The sequence below is a fragment of the Idiotropiscis lumnitzeri genome, chromosome 15 (genome assembly GCF_059441095.1).
Source record: "Idiotropiscis lumnitzeri isolate Australia: NSW breed Sydney's pygmy pipehorse chromosome 15, RoL_Ilum_1.0, whole genome shotgun sequence".
NCBI classification, from domain to species: Eukaryota; Metazoa; Chordata; class Actinopteri; order Syngnathiformes; family Syngnathidae; genus Idiotropiscis; species Idiotropiscis lumnitzeri.
In genome coordinates, this window is record NC_142405.1 from 15,608,907 (window position 1) to 15,629,242 (window position 20,336).

General features: G+C 43.7%; 1 protein-coding gene and 1 pseudogene across 3 annotated transcripts in view; one reads left to right on the forward strand and one right to left on the reverse strand.

Moving 5' to 3' along the window:
• LOC148323077 (all-trans-retinol 13,14-reductase-like) overlaps positions 1-19,976 on the forward strand; it is a 66,201-nt gene extending 46,225 nt beyond the window's left edge. For 2 of the 3 annotated variants that reach the window (XM_088317854.1, XM_088317857.1), the window contains exons 7-12: positions 580-699; positions 797-935; positions 10,572-10,681; positions 13,893-14,059; positions 19,577-19,736; positions 19,828-19,976. In XM_088317854.1, the coding sequence (XP_088173980.1) occupies positions 580-699; positions 797-935; positions 10,572-10,681; positions 13,893-14,059; positions 19,577-19,736; positions 19,828-19,976 (845 nt within the window). The remainder of the gene's footprint in view (positions 1-579; positions 700-796; positions 936-10,571; positions 10,682-13,892; positions 14,060-19,576; positions 19,737-19,827) is intronic. The other variant, XM_088317855.1, reaches the window with a different exon arrangement.
• LOC148323078 (uncharacterized) lies at positions 2,051-5,923 on the reverse strand (annotated as a pseudogene).
• Positions 19,977-20,336: the final 360 nt, after the last annotated feature.

Genomic DNA, 20,336 nt, shown 5'->3' on the forward strand with positions numbered 1-20,336 from the left:
GAGTTGTACAATACACTTCATTACATCTTTATTTGTATACAAAGTACAGTGGTTTCTCTCGACCATTGGGCATGATCCCCTTGGGGCATTTCAGAGTGCATGTTAGCACATCATGCTGATGTATTGCCATAACATCTCTCATTGGTCTGAAGTGCTGCTACTGGCAGAGATCCCTTATTCGCATGGGTGCTAGCATGCGCGAGCTAGCTTACGCCTCGTAGTGCGGTGCGCCCAGTGTAAGTATTGAATACAGAAATCTATTAAGTGTATATATATATATATGTATATATATATATATATATATATATATATATGCGGGTGTGCACATGTGTGTGAGGGGATGTGTGTGTGCATCCCACATTCAATTTGGACATTTAAATAAGTAATTAAAAATTTTGCGAAATGGTTGGGTAGGAGAAAATGAGTCACTCATTACAACATGATAACATTATTTGGAAAAAAATATCATGACAGTAAACTACTTCTACCATATTATTATAACATTAATAATTAAATTTTTGCTTTAATTTATTCTCCTTTGTGATTTGGGGAGTTTTATTGGGATGTATTGTGTAACAGGAGTGACAGTGTTGAAAGGACAAGAGGAGATTGAGATCCTCGCTCCTGTTGTCATTTCCAATGCAGGAATCTTCAACACGTTCCAAAGGTTTTTGCCGAGTCATATACAGCAAAAATCAGGTGATACAGCCACTCACACATAGAGTATTTGCCATTTATCTGTGGAATGCAATTTGATGATGGTTGCTTAAATTTTCTGTTGATCTTATGTGAGTAGAGATCCAGTCATTATTGAGTATGGTACGCCATGGCATGGGTTCCTTCTTGGTCTTTGTTGGTCTGGATGGAACCAAAGAAGAGCTGGGAATAGTTTCCACAAACTTTTGGATGTATAGAGACAACGACTTGGATACATTGTAAGTCAACTGTTTTTGTATTGATTTCCCCCCTATCGCCTGAGTTTTCTTATTTTAACTCCCGTTCAAAATTCCACTGGCTTTTGCAAAAGTTTATCACAAAATGTAACCATCCATCCATCCATTATCCGCCGCTTATCCGGGGTCGGGTTGCGGGGGCAGCAGCTTCAGCAGGGAAGCCCAGACTTCCCGCTCCCCAGCCACATCTTCCAGCTCTGCCAGAGGGATGCCCAGGCGTTCCCAGGCCAGCCGGGAGACATAGTCTCTCCAGCGTGTCCTGGGTCGTCCTCTGGGCCTCCTGCCGGTGGGACATACCCGGAACACCTCACCAGGGAGGCGTCCAGGAGGCATCCTAATCAGATGCCCGAGCCACCTCATCTGGCTCCTCTCAACGTGGAGGAGCAGCGGCTCGACACTGAGTCCCTCCCGGATGGCCGAACTTCTCACCCTATCTCAAAGGGAGAGGAAACTAATTTCGACCGCTTGTATCCGAGATCTTGTTCCTTCGGTCACGACCCACAGCTCGTGACCATAGGTGAGGGTAGGAACGTAGATCGACCGGTAAATCGAGAGCTTCGCCTTTTGGCTCAGCTCCCTCTTTACCACGACAGACCGATACAGCGTCCGCATCACAGCGGAGGCTGCACCAATCCGCCTGTCGATCTCTCGCTCCATCCTCCCCTCACTCATAAACAAGACCCCAAGATACTTAAACTCCTCCACTTGGGGCAGGATCTCCTCCCCGACCTGGAGAGGGCACTCCACCCTTTTCCGACTGAGAACCATGGTCTCAGATTTGGAGGTGCTTATCTTCATCCCAACCGCTTCACACTCGGCTGCGAACTGCTCCAGTGAGAGTTGGAGATCCCGGCTTGAGGAAGCCAACAGTACCACATCATCTGCAAAAAGCAGAGATGAAATACTGTGGTCACCAAACCGGATCTCCTCATCACCTCGACTGCGCCTAGAAATTCTGTCCATAAAAGTTATGAACAGAATCGGTGACAAAGGGCAGCCTTGGCGGAGTCCAACCCTCACTGGAAACGAATCCGACTTCCTGCCGGCAATGCGAACCAAACTCTGACATCAGTGGTACGGGGACCGAACTGCCCATATCAGGGGGCTCGGTACCCCGTACTCCCGAAGCACGCTCCATAGAACTCCCCGAGGAACACGGTTGACGCCTTCTCCAAGTCCACAAAACACATGTAGACTGGTTGGGCGAACTCCCATGCACCCTCAAGGACCCCGCAGAGAGTGTAGAGCTGGTCCAAACCGCACTGCTCCTCCTGGATCTGAGATTCAACCTCCCGACGGACCCGCCTCTCCAGTACCCCTGAGTAGACCTGACCAGGGAGGCTGAGGAATGAGATTCCTCTGTAATTGGAACACACCCTCCGGTCCCCCCTCTTAAAAAGGGGGACCACCACCCCGGTCTGCCAATCCAGAGGCACTGTCCCCGATGTCCACGCAATGTTGTAGAGGCGTGTCAACCATGACAGCCCAACAACAACCAGATCCTGAAGGAACTCCGGGCGGATCTCATCCACCCACGGGGCCTTGCCACCGAGGAACTTGTTAACCACCTCGGTTACTTCAGCGCTTGAGATAGGTGAGTCCACCACGGAGTCTTCAGGCTCTGCTTCCACAATGGAAGCCGTGTCTGTAGAATTGAGGAGGTCTTCGAAGTATTCTCCCCACCGACTCACAACGTCCCGAGTCGAGGTCAGCAGCACCCCATCTCCACTATAAATAGTGTTAATGGAGCACTGCTTCCCTCTCCTGAGACGACGGATGGTGGAACAGAATTTCCTCGAAGCCGTTTGGAAGTCATTTTGCATGGCTTCACTGAACTCCCACGCCTGAGTTTTTGCTTCGGCAACCACCGAAGCCGTATTCCGCTTGGCCAGTCGGTACCTGTCAGCTGCCTCTGGAGTCCCACAGGCCAGAAAGGCCCGATAGGATTCTTTCTTCAGCCTGACAGCATCCCTTACCACCGGTGTCCACCAGCGGGTTCGGGGGTTGCCGCCACGACAGGGACCGACCACCTTACGTCCACAGCTTCGATCGGCCGCCTCAACAATGGAGGCACGAAACGTGGTCCACTCAGACTCAATGTCCCCCGCCTCCCCCGGTACGTGGGCAAAGTTCTGCCGGAGGTGGGAGTTGAAACGCTTTCTGACAGGGGATTCTGCCAAGCGTTCCCAGCAGACCCTAACAATACGTTTGGGTCTGCCGGGTCGGACCGGCATCTTCCCCCACCATCAGAGCCAACTCACCACCAGGTGGTGATCAGTTGACAGCTCCGCCCCTCTCTTCACCCGAGTGTCCAAAACATGCGGCCGCAAATCCGATGACACGACTACAAAGTCGATCATCGAACTGCGGCCTAGGGTGTCCTTGTGCCAAGTGCACATACATGGACACCCTTATGTTTGAACATGGTGTTCGTTATCGACAATCCATGACGAGCACAGAAGTCTATTAACAGAACACTGCTCGGGTTCAGATTGGGGGGGGGGCATTCCTCCCAATCACGCCGTTCCAGGTCTCACTGTCATTACCCACGTGAGCATTGAAGTCCCCCAGCAGAACGAGGGAGTCTCCAGGGGGAACGCTATCCAGCACACCCTCCAAAGACTTCAGAAAGGGTGGGTACTCTTAACTGCTGTTTGGTGCATAAGCACAAACAACAGTCAGCACATGTCCCCCCACCTTGAGGCGGAGGGAGGCTACCCTCTTGTCCACCGGGGTGAACCCCAATCTACAGGCGCCAAGCCGGGGGGCAATTAGTATGCCCACACCTGCTCGGTGTCTCTCACCTTGGGCAACTCCAGAGCTGAAGAGTGTCCAACCCCTCTCAAGAGGACTGGTACCTGAGCCCAAGCTGTGTGTGGAGGTGAGCCCAACTATATCTAGTCAGAATTTCTTTGCCTCGCACACCAGCTCAGGCTCCTTCCCCGCCAGAGAGGTGACATTCCATGTCCCAAGTGCTAGTTTTTGTAGCCGGGGATCAGAGCGCCAAGGTCCCCGCCTCTTGCCGCTGCCCGACTCACATGGCACCCAAGCCCTTTGGCCCTTCCCACAAGTGGTGAGCCCATGGGAAGGGGGACCCACGTTGCCTTTTCGGGCTTTGCCCGGCCGAGCCCCATGGGTGCAGGCCCGGCCACTAGGCGATACGCCGCTGAGCCCCACCTCCAGGCCTGGCTCCAGAGGGGGGCCCAGATGACCCGCGTCCGGGCAAGGGAAAACGTGGTCCAATAATTTTGTGCTTCATAAGGGGCTGTGGTGAGCCGTGCTTTGTCTGGACCCTCACATAGGACCTGTTTGCCATGGGTGACCCTACCAGGGGCAAAAGCCTCCGATAACTTAGCTCCTAGGATCATTGGGACACGCAAACCCCTCCACCACGGTAAGGTGACGGCTCACGGGGGGGCCACCACTGAATGATGACATAATCAAGTTGAGTAATACCACTCTGCATCTTCCTTTCCACCTATCTCTTACATGTAATAAAAGATTCCCCCCAGATTATGGAGTTATTTTCTACCAGCCATTGCCACTCTGGCCACTGCATTGGCAGGGATATACAGACAAAAAAACAACTTTAATACATCAAAAAGAGACTGAAGAATAGTCAATTATTCGAGGTGAAACACTGAAAGGCTGTTAATGAGCATTTTTTAAATATAGATTGTAATAGACTATCTTCACACATCTTAAATTGACATTCTGCGCAGAAGATTACACATTGTGAAGCTTTTTTCATTTTGCAGTTAAAGTAGGTGTGATTAGTTTGGTACCATAAAGGTGAGATGGAGTCTGTCCATTTTGAGTGACAAGCAGGGTAACCAGTATAGACTAATTACCATACAAGTCAAGTCATTTTGATTTCTGTAGCGTCAATTCACAACATGCCGGTAGTGACCTCGCAAAAGGAATCCCAGCGTCAAGCAATAAATATATTAAGAAGAATTCCTCCACTACAAACTTCAATCAAATCAAAACGTCTAATTAATTTTTTTTTTTAATTTGTTTTGGTGCTGTTGTTCTGGCTCTTACTGGGTATTGTGTGTATGACTGCAAAGTGTCTATAATTCCTCTTCGCTCACCCTTTCACTCTTGTAGTAGTTGGAAAATATGTTTTAGTGAATAAAATATAACTAAATAACATTAGAGATCAGCAAGGAGGTTAGTGGTCACTGCATCGTCGTCCGTCTCGGGGGACGATGGGAAGAACTCTCCTGAAATGGCATTTCACCCATCTTAAATACTCTCAAGCGTCAAACCTATATGACATAATAAAGGAACAGAGCATAAAAGGACCATAGCAACTGTGTAGCAACTGATACATTAATATGTCACAACATAATTTGTAATTTCAATAAAAATTTTCTTTGACATCTTATTACATCACATGTTGAATTATTAACCAAACAGTCATTTAAACAACGCATTGCGACCATATGCTCAGGCATAATAATTCTAGTTGAGGATTTTTTTAAGGCACTTGCAGTCACATAAATGATCCTCATGTTGGTAATGTTGCTCCTCAAGTGTCAGAGGTGAGCACACGTGTTTTAGTATTTTCTGAGTGAAAGGGCCTATGTATTGAGGTGATTTAATGGGCTGAAGGTCTACGTGTTGACCAAACTTGTGCATTTTGAGTCCTCTCTATGTTCCTCACTTGGTTCCGCACACGTTTTTTTGAACGACGCTAACCTGCCATTGACCTAGGTTAAAAAAGTCCTTACGTGTCTGTTGTAGGCTTTCGAAATAGGCTAACCTGCCGTTGACCTCGGTTAAAGATTTCTTAGTCTTAACCGGTCCTTGAACCTGGCATACAGACCCAACGTTGCACACAATTTACATGTATGCTGCTTGTGGAAGTTTTTTTAATCGGTCCTTGCACCTGGCATATACAATGTAATGTGTGCGCTCTTTGAGGCGTTTCCAAAAGGATTTGGCCTGACCTTAAACTTTTGCATGGTTGCGGCGTTTGAATAGGCCTACCTACTGGTGTCACAACACGTGTCTCTGTTTTTAGTGCTGATCAGCAGTTTTTTTTTTCTTTTTGTTCAAACTTATCTATTTTTATGCTACTTTACATGTGTTGTGTGCTCTAAAAGCACCAAACCAGACACCACACATGTCTTAGATTTCCACCACCCCAACGGTTTATCTGACAGTGGGAGAGGGGGAGAATCTTGTTAATATTGCTGCACTTCTTTTTCAACCTTGGAGTTAGGTGACGATGTGGTCAGGGAAGATTTGGCATGCTGAAATGCTTGTCCTTTTTTTATGTGTGTGGTGGTTTGTCTTCATCACGGAAGTCATCAGCAGGGCCACTCCCCTCAGTTTTTCCTCCCTCATCAACATCACCATCAGACTGCATTACCATGTCTGACAATAAAACATTTAATAAAGACATGTTCATCACAACATAGCCACTAATCATTTTAAAATTAATATGTCACAACAGTACCCCCCCTCAAGGTGCACCACCTGGTGCCCAGAAACTAAACATGTCAAAATCCAAAACACTAAATAAACCGAAGTCCAAAACTAAAAGAATTAAAGTAACTCATCAAACACTTGGAAACCCTCTTGAATTGGACTAAGTCGGCAAACATACGAACAGGAAGACTTGACACACACAATGAGCAACAAAGACTGTAAGAAAACAAACGGACTAGACAACGAGGAACAACTGAACAAGACACAAAGTGCATAGGAGTATGATTTGGTAACACAAGGGATTGGGTAAACGAGCATTAAAAGAGGAAACCTGCTTGACTAGGACTAAGACAGCAAACAACAACAGTTAGATGTGACAAAGACATGGAACCAACAAAAACAGGGAGAAAGCTGAAAACTAAATACAAACAAGATGACATGACGCGGAACTGGACAAGACACAAAGTGTTAGAGGGAGTTCGGCAAACTAACACAGGTAGACAGGATAATCAAATGAGACAGACACATACACCAGAACACAAGGAAAACATAAAACAGAATTCTAACTCAAAAGCAAAACTATCAACCTATCAGGGAAGGCGAGACTACGGGGTCTTGGCGAGTCCCGTCCGGTGGAAGACTCGGAGGCCATAAGAGAGGGTCTTCGCGGGTCCCGTCCGGTGGGCGACCCGGAGGCCAGAAGAGAGAGTCTTGGCGGGTCCAGTCCGATGGGCGACTCGGAGGCCAGAAGAGAGGGTCTTGGCGGGTCCCGTCCGGTGGGCGACCCAGAGGCCAGAAACGTGGGTCTTGGCGGGTCCAGTCCGGTGGGCGACCCGGAGGCCAGAAGAGAGGGACTTGGCGGGTCCCGTCCGGTGGGCGACCCAAAGGCCAGAAACGAGGGTGTTGGCGGGTCCAGTCCGGTGGACAACCCAGAGACCAGAAACGAGGGTATTGGTGGGTCCAGCCCGGTGGGCGACCCGGAGGCCAGAAACGGGGGTCTTGGAGGGTCCAGTCCGGTGGGTGACTCGGAGGCCAGAAGAGAGGGTCTTAGCGGGTCCAGCCCGGTAGGCGACCCGGAGGCCAGAAGAGAGGGTCTTGGCGGGCCCAGTCCGGTGGGCGACCCGGAGGCCAGAAGAGAGGCTCTGCGGGTCCAATCCAGTGGGTTTTTTTGAACGACGCTAACCTGCCATTGACCTCGGTTAAAAAGTCTTTAGTCTTAACTGGTCCTTGAACCTGGCATATAGGCCCAACGTTGCACACAACTTACGTGTATGCTGCTTGTAGGAGTTTATTCAATCGCTCCTAGCACCTGGCATATACATTGTAATGTGTGCGCTCTTTGAGGCGTTTCCAAAAGGATTCGGCCCGACCATGAACTTTTGCATGGTTGCGGCGTTTGAATAGGCCTACCTACTGGTGTCGCAGCACGTGTCTCTGTTTTTAGTGATTATCAGCAGGTTTTTTTTCTTTTTGTTCTAACTATTTTTATGCTACTTTACATGTGTTGTGTGCTCTAAAAGCACCAAACCAGACACCACACATGTATTAGATTTCCACCACCCCAACGGTTCATCTGACAGTGGGAGAGGGGGAGAATCTTGTTAATATTGCTGCACTTCTTTTTCAACCTTGGAGTTAGGTGACGATGTGGTCAGGGAAGATTTGCCATGCTGAAATGCTTGTCCTTTTTTTTATGTGTGTGGTGGTTTGTCTTCATCACTGAAGTCATCAGCAGGGCCACTCCCCTTAGTTTTTCCTCCCTCATCAAAATCACCATCAGACTGCATTACCATGTCTGACAATAAAACATTTAATAAAGACATGTTCATCACAACATAGCCACGAATCATTTTTAAATTTGACACCTCCTTGCAAATTGTTGGTTGTGCGGATATGTTTTACCAGTAATGTTATGGTTGAAATTTTAAAGGTACAAATACAACTAAAATTCATATGACCTAACTACTGTGCAGTGTTTCCAAGTTGTAATTACCATCAGGGCAGCAGCTTTTTTTTCCTCTGCAGACATGTAGCGCTTTCATAGGTCTTCATAGATGGCACACCAATTTAATATATAAATTGTGGACAAATTAATTCCCTACATCATTTCACTTATATATCATGAATATATGTTAACAATAATATATGTTTTATGTAAGTAACACCATGCGCACTTTGCCCATATACAGTCCATATGAGACCCTCACATGGGTGACCAGATCTAACCCACGCCCACTTAGCCCATACACACCCTTATTGTACCCAATACATTTGCCCAGTTTAAGACCATTGCCCACTTCTAGCCCATTCCCACTTGGTACCCAGGAAGCCTGCATTTGCCCCACCTGGGACCCAACTGGACATGTTGGTTGGGTGTGTCATCAGCGTAGCTGTGGAAGCTGAGCCGTATCTCCGGATGACTTCCCCAAGAGGAAGCATATACAGATTAAGTATTGGGCCTAAAATTTAACCTTGGACCCCATTTAATTTCATGGGTTTTGGAGGAACAGGTATACTTACAAAGAAACATCTGCCTGTGAGATAGGAATAAAACCAGTTAAAAGCAGTACCAGAGATGCCCACTAGGGTTTTAAGTCTATTTAATAAAATGTGGTGATCTACTGTGTCAAAAGCAGCGCTTAAAACCAGTAGCACCAAGACTGTGAGTTTCTTCACATCTGCAAAGCACCTGAAATCTTTTAAAATACTTAAAATAGCTGTCTCTGTAATCTGGTCCTCTATTACACCAATGCTGTCCTTTGAAGAAGCAGGAAGCGTAGTGTGGTTTTTATCCTGGCTGTGGAGCAGTGGACCATCTCTAAACTCTTGGTAGGGTCCTCGATGGTGGATAGAAGTAGACCAGGTGCTTCAGGTTATGGGAAAAGTCCAAATGCGACAGTGAGATGATTAAAAACATGTATGTGTCAACAAACTCCTGATATAATTTTCCAATTGCAAGAAGATGTCATCCCATAACCTGCCAGCAACCTCACGCTACTCAATGTCGAGCAACTAAGATTGGGCAAAGTTACGGAAGGCCTGGGTCTGAAGAAATTATTGTTCTTTTAAGGGCAGTCTACGTTATCAGCTTTACTCTTTGATTTTCTTAAATGCTTCATGAAATGTTTTTTCAGGTCTTTTTTTATTTATATGTTTAACTTGAACTTCAATTAACATTGTTTAGAGAGAAATTCGATTGCTTCAGTAAAAAATATATTAATTAAACATATGAATTGTTGAACAAGAAATACAATGTCTTGGAGTATTTTTGCTCAGAAAGTATTATTGTGATATTTTTAAGTGTGCTGTTCAGCATATCTTTGTCATTTAGGGCGACCACTCATCATATGGTGAGGCTCGTACCGGTAATAGCTATATTGCTATATTTAATTATAAATAATATAGAAAAGGTCTGTGACTGAAATATTAATGTCTAGTGCACTTTGTTTAGGTAAATGGTATTCGTAATCGTGTTTCATAATTTTTATCAAATTTAAAAAAGAAAAAACAAGCTTGCAGAGTACATTTGAGAGGGGGAATGTGACATTATAGAGCAAAGTCTACATTTAATTTCCTACAACAATACTAATTCATTATTGATTAACACTTGAATTAATGGAGAACATGTAAAATACAAGGTGAATACATAAAGGAAATTGTAATTAATTTTAAGGAATACCACGGTTGAACCACGAGACATTTTTTTCCAGGCCTCTGCCAATTCATCAACATAAAAGAACATAAAAAAATACACACTATAGGTGCGCACATTCATTTTGTGTAATAAAAAACACTCATGATATTTGAAGTACATTAGATTAGCATTTTTTAAGTGACGTTGATGTGATTTCTTATCTGTCAATGACCCATGTTCATCATGTCCTAGTAAGTAAGGTCAGGTCAGTAGTTTGTTTTATACATACGGTATCTTATACAATACAATACAATGCAATACAACTTTGCCTTAGATTCTGCATGTGGTCATAATGTTGTCGTTGGTCGATATGCTGCACAAATATAATGACAACAAACCACTGTTTTGAGAGATAAATACAATAATGTGGGAAAACCACATCCATGCATTTCTAATGGATGAACTTAAAATATGTCAGTCTCAATTTGTATAATTTTCGATTTCATTAATACATGTATGTGGGTGTGTTTGCACTATGTGGGTAGAATGGAACAATACTCTTCGCTACGCAGGGAGCAAGTATTGGGAAACATTCCTATGATGTTCATCACCTTTCCATCTGCCAAAGACCCCACATCCAACCTTCGACAACCAGGTAACTCACAATGTGTTATGTAGAAATACTGGAATGTAAAACACAATTCATCAACAGCAATCTTGTTATTCCAAGACAAAAACACTTCTTTCTGACTATTGTCTATATCAGTGATTCTCAAATAAGGGTACTAGTACCTCTGATGGTACTTGAAGGAACTCCAGGGGGTATGCAAGAGTTTAAGTAAAACAAACATGCAAAAATCCTTAAAAAATAATTATTGAATTAAAATATGAGGTCATGAAACCAATATTACATTTAGTAGGTTATTCAATATCATTATTTTAAATACCCAGAACCACGCCACCCCCCCCCCCCAAAATAGAAACTAGAATGGTTCGACCCAACTTGTCACGTGCCATCTCTTGTTACCTGTCAATCACTTGAAGAGAGAGTTAGGGTCCTTGGCTGAAAAACATTTCAAAGGGGGTACATCAGTGAAAAAAGTTTGAGAACCACTGGTCTATATTGTCCATACATGACTGTTTGGGGAAAAAATTAGATATGCACTCATCTTATTAGTTCTGCCTAAACAAGGCAAGGCAATTTATTTGTGCCTTTTTAGTGTGTATTTCTACCAGTGTGTGTGTGTGGGGGGGTGTGGGGGTGGGTGTGTGTGTGTGTATGTGTGTGTGGGTGGGCGGGGCTGGGTGTGTGTCTGTATTCTCTCACTCAGTACTATTTTTTTTTATATATAATATACAGTGAACCCCCGCTACTTCGCGGTTCACCTTTCGCGGGTTCAGTGCTTCGCGGGTCTAAAAAATATTCGGGAGCATTGTAGTTTCGGCGAGCGGCACAAGGGGGCGCTGAAGCGGTTAGACGGCGGGCGTGCGCCGAAGAGGAGAGTGGACGAAGAAGAGAGTGGACGAAGAAGAACAGGTTCCCCCGGACACGATTGGTGGCGACGGACACGATCGGGGGCGACATTTTGCTTCGTTCGGGACCGCGCGTGAGCTCCGAAGGAGACCGGCCAGCGTGTGAGGCTGTCAAGCCGAAGAGAAACAACTTCCGCCCGGGCACTCGCGCGGCGACATTTTGCTTCGTTCGGGACCGTGCGTGAGCTCCGAAGGAGACCCGCCGGCGTGTGTGGCTGTCAAGCCGAAGAGAAACAACTTCCGCCCGGGCACTCGCGCGGCGACATTTTGCTTCGTTCGGGACCGCGCGTGAGCTCCGAAGGAGACCGGCCAGCGTGTGAGGCTGTCAAGCCGAAGAGAAACAACTTCCGCCCGGGCACTCGCGCGGCGACATTTTGCTTCGTTCGGGACCGTGCGTGAGCTCCGAAGGAGACCCGCCGGCGTGTGTGGCTGTCAAGCCGAAGAGAAACAACTTCCGCCCGGGCACTCGCGCGGCGACATTTTGCTTCGTTTGGGACCGTGCGTGAGCTCCGAAGGAGACCGGCCGGCGTGTGTGGCTGTCAAGCCGAAGAGAAACAACTTCCGCCCGGGCACCGGCGGAGCGCGAGGCTGTCAGTTATGAATGAATAAATAAATAAATGAAGAATGCCACCTTTCATTTCACTGTCATGATCCGTGCCTGTCATGCCGCGTGTGTTTTTGTTTTTTTAGCTGTGTGGGCGTTCCTCCAGCGATCGTCTCGCGCCATGTCGTCAGCTGCTGCGAGACGCGCTGATTACACTGACTATATTGTGATAATAAATATCTTTGTATCACCACCTTTTTTCCCGGGTCTGCGTTTGGAGAGTCCTGTTCAATCCTCCAGTTCTGCTGGAGGATCATAACATTCACAGGGCACACCGGACGGCGTACCAGCAGGTAAAAGTCGAAGTAATTAAATAAATACAAAAAGAAGTAATTGAATAAATACAAAAATAATGGCTGGGGAATAAAAAAATAATAAGTTTTAATAATAATTTGTTTTTTTGTTATAACATGAATTTCACTCTCTCTCTCTCTACCAGTATATATATATATATATATATATATATTTTTTTTTTTTTTTAAGCATTTTTGAAGGTGTGCCACTACTTTGCACCTATATATATTTATATATATATATATATATATATATATATATATATATACATAGGTGCGAAGTATATATATACACAGTGTTTAGTTTTTTTGTTTTTGTTTTTTTTTTTGAAGGTGCGACGCTACTTCGCGGATTTTCAGTTTTCGCGGGTGGTCTCGGTCCCCATTAACCGCGATAACCGGGGGTTCACTGTATATGTATTTTAGGGCGTCACGGTGGCGCGACTGCTTATCAGGAGGTTGTGGGTTCAATTCCGGCTCTGACCTTCCTGTGTGGAGGTTGCATGTTCTCCCCGTGCCTGCGTGGGTTTCCTCCGGGTAATCCGGTTTCCTCCCACATTCCAAAAACATGCATGGCAGGTTGATTGGACACTCTAAATTGCCCCTAGGTATGAGTGTGAGCGCGGATGGTTGTTTGTCTCTGTGTGCCCTGCGATTGGCTGGCAACTGGTTCAGGGTGTACCCCGCCTGCTGCCCAAAGACAGCTGGGATAGGCTCCAGCACCCCCTGCGACCCTAGTGAGGAGAAGCTGTACAGATAATGGATGTAAGTCTATTCAAAAGAAGGCCAAACTTTACAATCATATTTATATACTATATAGATATATAGATATATATTGTACTGTATTCTAGCTAGTACTTTAAAAGACATATTGCGAGAGTCCAAAGGGGTACGATTTAGTAGATGTTGCACCTTCCGCTTTCTTGTGAGTCCCACCGGAAGTAAAAAAAAAAAAGATGCTAAATATGCACAGAGTGTATCATGTTTTTGAGAGAATATACAACTAAGCGTTTGCATGCATGCCAAGCATAGTTTGTCAGAAAATTGTGTTTGTAAACCAATTTTTTTGTGCACAGTGTTCCATTGTACTTACTTATTGTAACACTCTTTCATTTGGGAACAGACAGGAGGAGCATTTGGGAGAAATTACAGCATTCTGATATTTTATTTTTAATAATGTCTCTATATATCATAAATTTTCACTTATGCTGGTGGGTCTGAAATGTTTTCCAATTGCAATTAACAGGGATTCACTGTGGTAAAGTCAGTGTCACCATGGAAATTTACTGTTATTATTTTCAAGATGTATGGAGTGAATTATTCTGCAAAATTCTATAAATGTGTTTTAAAAGCATTTATTTTATCACCAAACCCTGCAGGTCCAAAAAAGCACGAGAAAACGTCTCCTTGTGATTAATGACCTTATCTCTATTTAGGAAAGTCCTGTATGACTTTGTTAACCATGGCTCGCTATGAGTGGTTTGAAGAATGGGAGGGGACAAAGATTGGCAAGAGGGGACAGGATTACCTGGATCTGAAAAATGGTATGTCTCAGGAGCTGCTGGACTGGGCTATAACCATCTTCCCCCAATTACAAGACAAGGTGTGTGCTTATCTTTGTACTGTATGTTTGTGTATACTTTAACTCAATTATTTAGTTTCAATATGTATTCTCTATTTTCGAGTGTTCAATCGGCCTAGGTCTCTTCCGGGTACTCCGGTTTCCTCCCACATTACAAAAAAAAACATGCATGGCAGGCCAATTGAACACTCTAAATTGCCCCTAGGTATGAGTGTGAGCGCGGATGGTTGTTCGTCTCTGTGTGGCCTGCAATTGGCTGGCAACCAGTTCAGGGTGTCCCCTGCCGATTGCCCGAAGATAGCTGGGATAGGCTCCAGCACCCCCGCGACCCTAGTGAGGAGAAGCGGTACAGAAGATGGATGGATGGATGGATGTATTCTCTATTCAGAAGCTATTTGTCCGATAGAAAGAGTTAACATATTAACTGTTTTTATTGATAATCGGGTTTATTTGTCTCGCCCTTTAAAAACATATTTGCAAAGGCAATACAGGATTCAGACACCTAACTGAGACCAAGAGGGAATTGAATACAGAACATTTAAAAGCGAGTAACAAAGTAAGTACCAAAATAAAATGACAACTATTGAAATAATAAAATACAATAAGTGAGAAATTGTAAATAATTAAAACGAAGCAAGGGGAACAAACACTTAAAAGCCAATCTACAAATGTGTTTTGAGAAATTATTTAAAAGATGCAACTGGCGGACTTCCGGTGACACCATGTTCGAAGCAGCAGCTTGAAGAACACTTGATTATTACTAAGAATAAACAAATACTCAGCAAACTTTCTTTCTGAACACAATGGCATCATCTCTCAGAGGTAAGGGATTGCAAAAACAGGACCAAACTAAAGACAAAGGCGACAATTTGAGACAACTCACTCTCAAACAAGCCTCCGGTGGACCTGTGGCTACAGATGATCGCATGTGTGACTACAAATCCAAAATACTGGCAGAGCTCGAGAAAATGAGGAAAGACAACCAGGAGGGTCACATGCAAACCCAACTCTCTCTAATACAGTGGTTCTAAATTATTTCCTGTCACGCCCCCCCCCACCAAGAAGAAAACAATTCAATAGTTCAAATAAAGTCCGTTCTGCTGCGGTGCAAGATAGCTGGGCGCGGTGCATTTAAACAGCGGCCAAAGAAATCACTTCCGGGTTAACGAGCGACAGGGCGACGCTTTTTTTCAATCAGTACTGTGTGACAGGGCGACGCTCTTTTTTTAATCAGTACTGCGTGACAGGGCGACATTTTTTTTCAACCAGTACTGCGTGAACCAGGGGCACAAACAGCTTTGACCAGCTCAAACTCGCGTTGTCTGAGATCGCCTTTTTCTATCCCAAAACTATGCAAAAAATCATGTTCACCAGGGTCCCACGCGCCCCCCTCAGGATCGCTGTGCTCTCTGGTTGTTAAATTTGGGGCTTATTCAGTCAAGGAAACCATAGTATGCGGAGGATCGGAATGTACAACGGAATCCAGATTTACTTTGACCATGTCTTCTCATCCGAGTTACAGAAGTAGAGAATGCTTGCGTGTGACGTCGTAAAACAATTCAAAATGAAAAATATAAGGGCAAAATGTATTTTTCCCGTGCTGCTAAAAATCCTCCTTAATGACGGTGAGGAAAATTACCCAACGTTGTCAGATGCACCCAAGGATTTGGGCGTGCAGGTGCGAGTGGATGAGAGGGAGAGGTTGGAAACGGAGCTTTCCAGAAACGGATGGAGCACTGCTGGATAAAGAACGAGAGGCCGCACAACTTTTTCCAATGAAGGGATTCAATCATTTTTCAACACAAAAGAGTAATTTTTTTGCTTCCTCTTTCCCCCCTTTTTTCCTCACTCTCTTTTTTTCCTGCCAAGTTCAATTAGATTTTTATGACAATATAAGTTAGGATCAAGGAACAGAAAGTTTTCGACATTTGACGGGACGTGATGGAATGCGAGTGGAGTACCAACTATCCACGGCTTAAGCCGCAAATGAGGACAGCTACACTACATTTTTTGTTTATTATTCCCACAGAGGATCCGTCACCAACCTCCGTCCAGGATACATCGGGACTGGGTCACTCGAGTTTGTTTGACTGATCCTGGTGGCATTTGGAAGCATACATTGTTTTGCAATTGTTCGTTTGCTATTTTCTCAGTAGCTTATGTTCTTTTTGTCCTGAGTTTTGAATTGGGCCATTACTCTTTCAATATTGATCTATTAATCTGTTTTTTGTGATCAAGGGTTATATCAATGCTGGGTTCGGAGTGGAGAGGTGTGGCATAACAAAAGATGGATAATCTTATTTTTGTGACATATAATGTTAAGGGCTTAGGCAGCCCTATTAAGAGAAAAACAGTACTGAACCAGTTAAAGAAGTTAAACTGTGCAATAGCAATGCTTCAGGAAACACACCTCTCTTGTAAGGAGCATGAGAAGCAGAGAAGAGAATGGGTAGGTGAGCAATATAGCTCCTCATATAAAAAAGGTAGAAAAAGAGGAGTTGCAAGTCTATTCAGTAAAGCGGCTTACTTTTGTCACAAAAAGTGCTTCTGTGATAAAGATGGGAGATATGTGATGGCAAATTGGCAGAATAGAGGGTATTACTATTACTTTACTTAATTTATTTACTCCAAATGAGGATAACCCAAATTTCTTTAGGAATATTGCATCATTGATAGCTGATATAGCACAAGGAATAGTTTTAATAGGGGCAGACTTTAACTGCGTCTTCTTGAGTGGATATAATGATGAACTACCTGCCAACTCTGGCCCTAAGTCAAAAAAATCTTTAGCTCTGACAACACTAATGGAGAAATTAGGCTTGGTAGATGTTTGGTGCTGTTTACATGCCAGGGAAAAGGTCTTTTACTCTTTTTTTACGCGGCACCCACTCACGGCAAGATATGTTTTTGATGTATGTGGTGGACTCCTTTAGAGGTATTCAATATAATATCAAAGCAATCACAATATCAAATCACGCCGCAGGGAGTTTAAAATTAAAGATGAGTCCAATGTATCTCTTTTAAATAAAGTTCAATTTAAACAGGAATTGCAAATATGCCTATTGGAGTCTTTTAAAATTAACAATAATAATGAGGTGTCCCCAAAAATATTATGGGAGGCAGACAAGTAGTGATGGGTAGATGAGGCATCCTGTATCGTTTCGACACAGTGACACAATGTATTGACACTGTGTTGACACTGTGTTGCTGAATACTGACACCTGGTGGACTAGCAGGAAACATTTGACAGGGTCATCTGACACTGATCTGTCAAACTAATTTTATCCAATTCCATTGATTAGCGACGTGATGTGTTTTTATATATCCTATTTCGTATTACTTTCCATCGCACTAATTATTCTCTTATTTATCTCATTTATATATTTAACTGAATTATTGTTGTATTGCACTGGAGAGGGGAGCTCTCTTATCTCGTTGCACACTTGAGCACAATGACAAAGGGATTTCTGATTCTGATTAGGCATTTGCTTTCACATTATTTTTACATACACGCAATTTCATTAAAAAAATCTTTGATATTCGAGACGCAGTTGATAAATTAAGTGAACATCTGTCTGAATGCCCAAGTAAAAGTGTTGTGAATGACAATGGACTCATTATAATTAAAGATTTTTATTCAAAAAAATTAGTTTCTACAGCGTTTTGTTATTCAGTCTATTTCTTTTTTTGAGGCAATTTCCCCGCCTTTGAGAAGATACTCTCACAAGGCACTGAAGAGGCCGGTGTGCACAACGCCTGTGTGGCTAATATAAATAGGTGAGGGAACGTTGCCTCCATGGACTTCCAGTATAAGAGCGGGTCTTCCGTACGTGTAACGTGTCCTGCTGACATATAGCGCTGCACCTCTGAGTGCGCATCAACAGTGACGTCTTCCATCTTGCGGATATTTAACGCAAAGTAACGCGCCAATAACTCGATGCTTGTTTTGAGCGTCCATCCTGTTGACAGAAGCGCTTCCTTATGAACACAGTTTGACGCGCGACCGCTGTGTCGACACGATTCTGGTAGTGGTCACGTGACTTTCTTAAAGCGGTACGCGCACCGACACGGGGTTTGCCCTGGAAGCTCGGCGCGCGCATCGACGCCTCAGTGTCGCTGGACCCATCACTACAGACAAGTGTTTTTTAAGGGGCAACATTATTACGATCTGCTCAAGATTAAAAAAGGAGAGACTTGCCGAGCAGACACAGTTGGAGAACAAGATTCGTAAATTTGAGAGAGATTATCAGACAACGCAAAATAATAACTAACTTTCCAGTTCCAGGGAGAACAGACATAAATTAAACAATTTATTAATCTATAAAGCGGAGGGACAAAAAAAATTATTGGATCAGAGGTATTATAAATTCAGTAACAGGGCGAGCCATCTTTAGGCATTTCAGTTGCGTAAAGCACAGTCAAGCAGAGTAGTGCCTAAAATTAGTTGCCCATATACTGGAGATATGATGTTTCAGCCCAAGGATATTGCAAATGCATTTATCTCTTATGACAAGGAATTGTATAAAGCAGAAAATTACCCAGATAAGAAGGAGAAAAATAGGAACTTTCTTGAGTCAATTAGCGTATTTTCCAGTCAATAAGCCGCTACTTTCTTCCTAGATTTTCAACCATGCGGCTAATACAACGGTGCAGCTTTTCTGTGGATTTTTCTTTCATCGGTAGGGGCGCTCTATAGTTCAGAAAATACGCGAAATAAATCTTTTAAAAAAAAATTCTCCTGGGTCTGTTCTGTTTTAATTAGCAAAGTTGTTGCTGTGTTAAAATGCACTGGTTTAAGAATCTGTTTATGTACCTTATATGCATTCACAGTACAAAATCGTTCTGTACACGCAGTAAACAACATTTATTTTTTTCAACATATAAAACTGCGGCTTATAGCCTAGTGCAGCTTCAATGTTTTTTTTTGGGTGTGTTTTTTCCCCCAAATAGAGTTGCTGCGGCTTATATACAGGTACACGTTGTAGTCCGGAAGTACTCTTGATAAGTTGACTGAGGAGGAGGCAGATCAGATAACTTGTCCGTTTACAGAGGAAGAAATTAAAAAAAAGAATTTTGAAACTCAAAAACAATAGAACGCCTTTGCGTTGATGGCATCTCGGGAGAATTCCATAAAGTCTTTGAAAAGGAATTAACATCGCTTATGCATTAAGGTGTATAATTATGTTATTTCGACAGGGGAACTGGTTTGAAGCGATTATTTGTGTTATTCATAAGGAGAGAAAGGACCCAACCCTGTGCGGGTCATATTGCCCATCAGCCTCCTGTGTGTTGATTTGAAAATACTTACCGCCATTATTCCCGATAGAATTCAGTACCATATCCAAAAACTTGTGAAACATGATCAGGTGGGCTTTATAACAGGTATACATGGGGTAGGTAATGTAAGGAAGGCCTTAAATCTCCAATTAATAGCACAGAAAAGGACTAGCCCATCATTGCTTCTGAGCTTGGATGCTGAGTTTGAATCATATTATATATCTTTAGCAACATTTTAAGTGTGTGTATTTTTGTCTGCAGGTGGTTATGATTGATGCAGCCACACCTCTGACCAACGTCCATTATTTGGGTGCACCAAGAGGTGAGATGTATGGTGCGGAACACAATTTGGAGCGCTTCACACCAGAAACAATTGCAAGGACCAGACCTCAAACACCAATCAGTGGTCTTTACTTAACAGGTGGTCAAAGCAAACAAACAAAAAACACTTTGGACTGTTTGATAAAAATCTGTATTTGTAATGTGCAGGAACTATCTGTGTGTTTTTGCAGGTCAGGATGTGTTCTGTAATGGCATGGCTGGAGCTTTGCATGGCGGACTACTCTGTGCCTCTGCTGTCCTTAATCAGATCCTCTATATTGACCTTCTAGCCCTTAAGACTCGCCTAAAAAAAAGAAAGGCAAATCATAAGCTCACCTGAAAGTCACAATCTGATTTACTGACAGCCCTATTTCCCAAATAATGTCTCTATGCATGTATAAAGATACAATATATATGTTTGTCTCATTGTAATCCACAACATCTAAATAAAAATAAAACCGTCAAGAAGTAATGGAGATGTTACAGCGTTAGTTCAAGTGGTTGGATATACATTTACAATATTCATTAAACATAATGAATTTTCATCTAGGGGATAACATAACACGTTGTGACTTGAACCCTTACAATGACCTAATGCTTAAATCCCCAAAAATCTGAATGAGAATCATGTTGCCTGCCAAGAATGTGAGCAACACAAACAAGTAATTTGCATTGGTATGCTGGTGTAACAAACAAAACC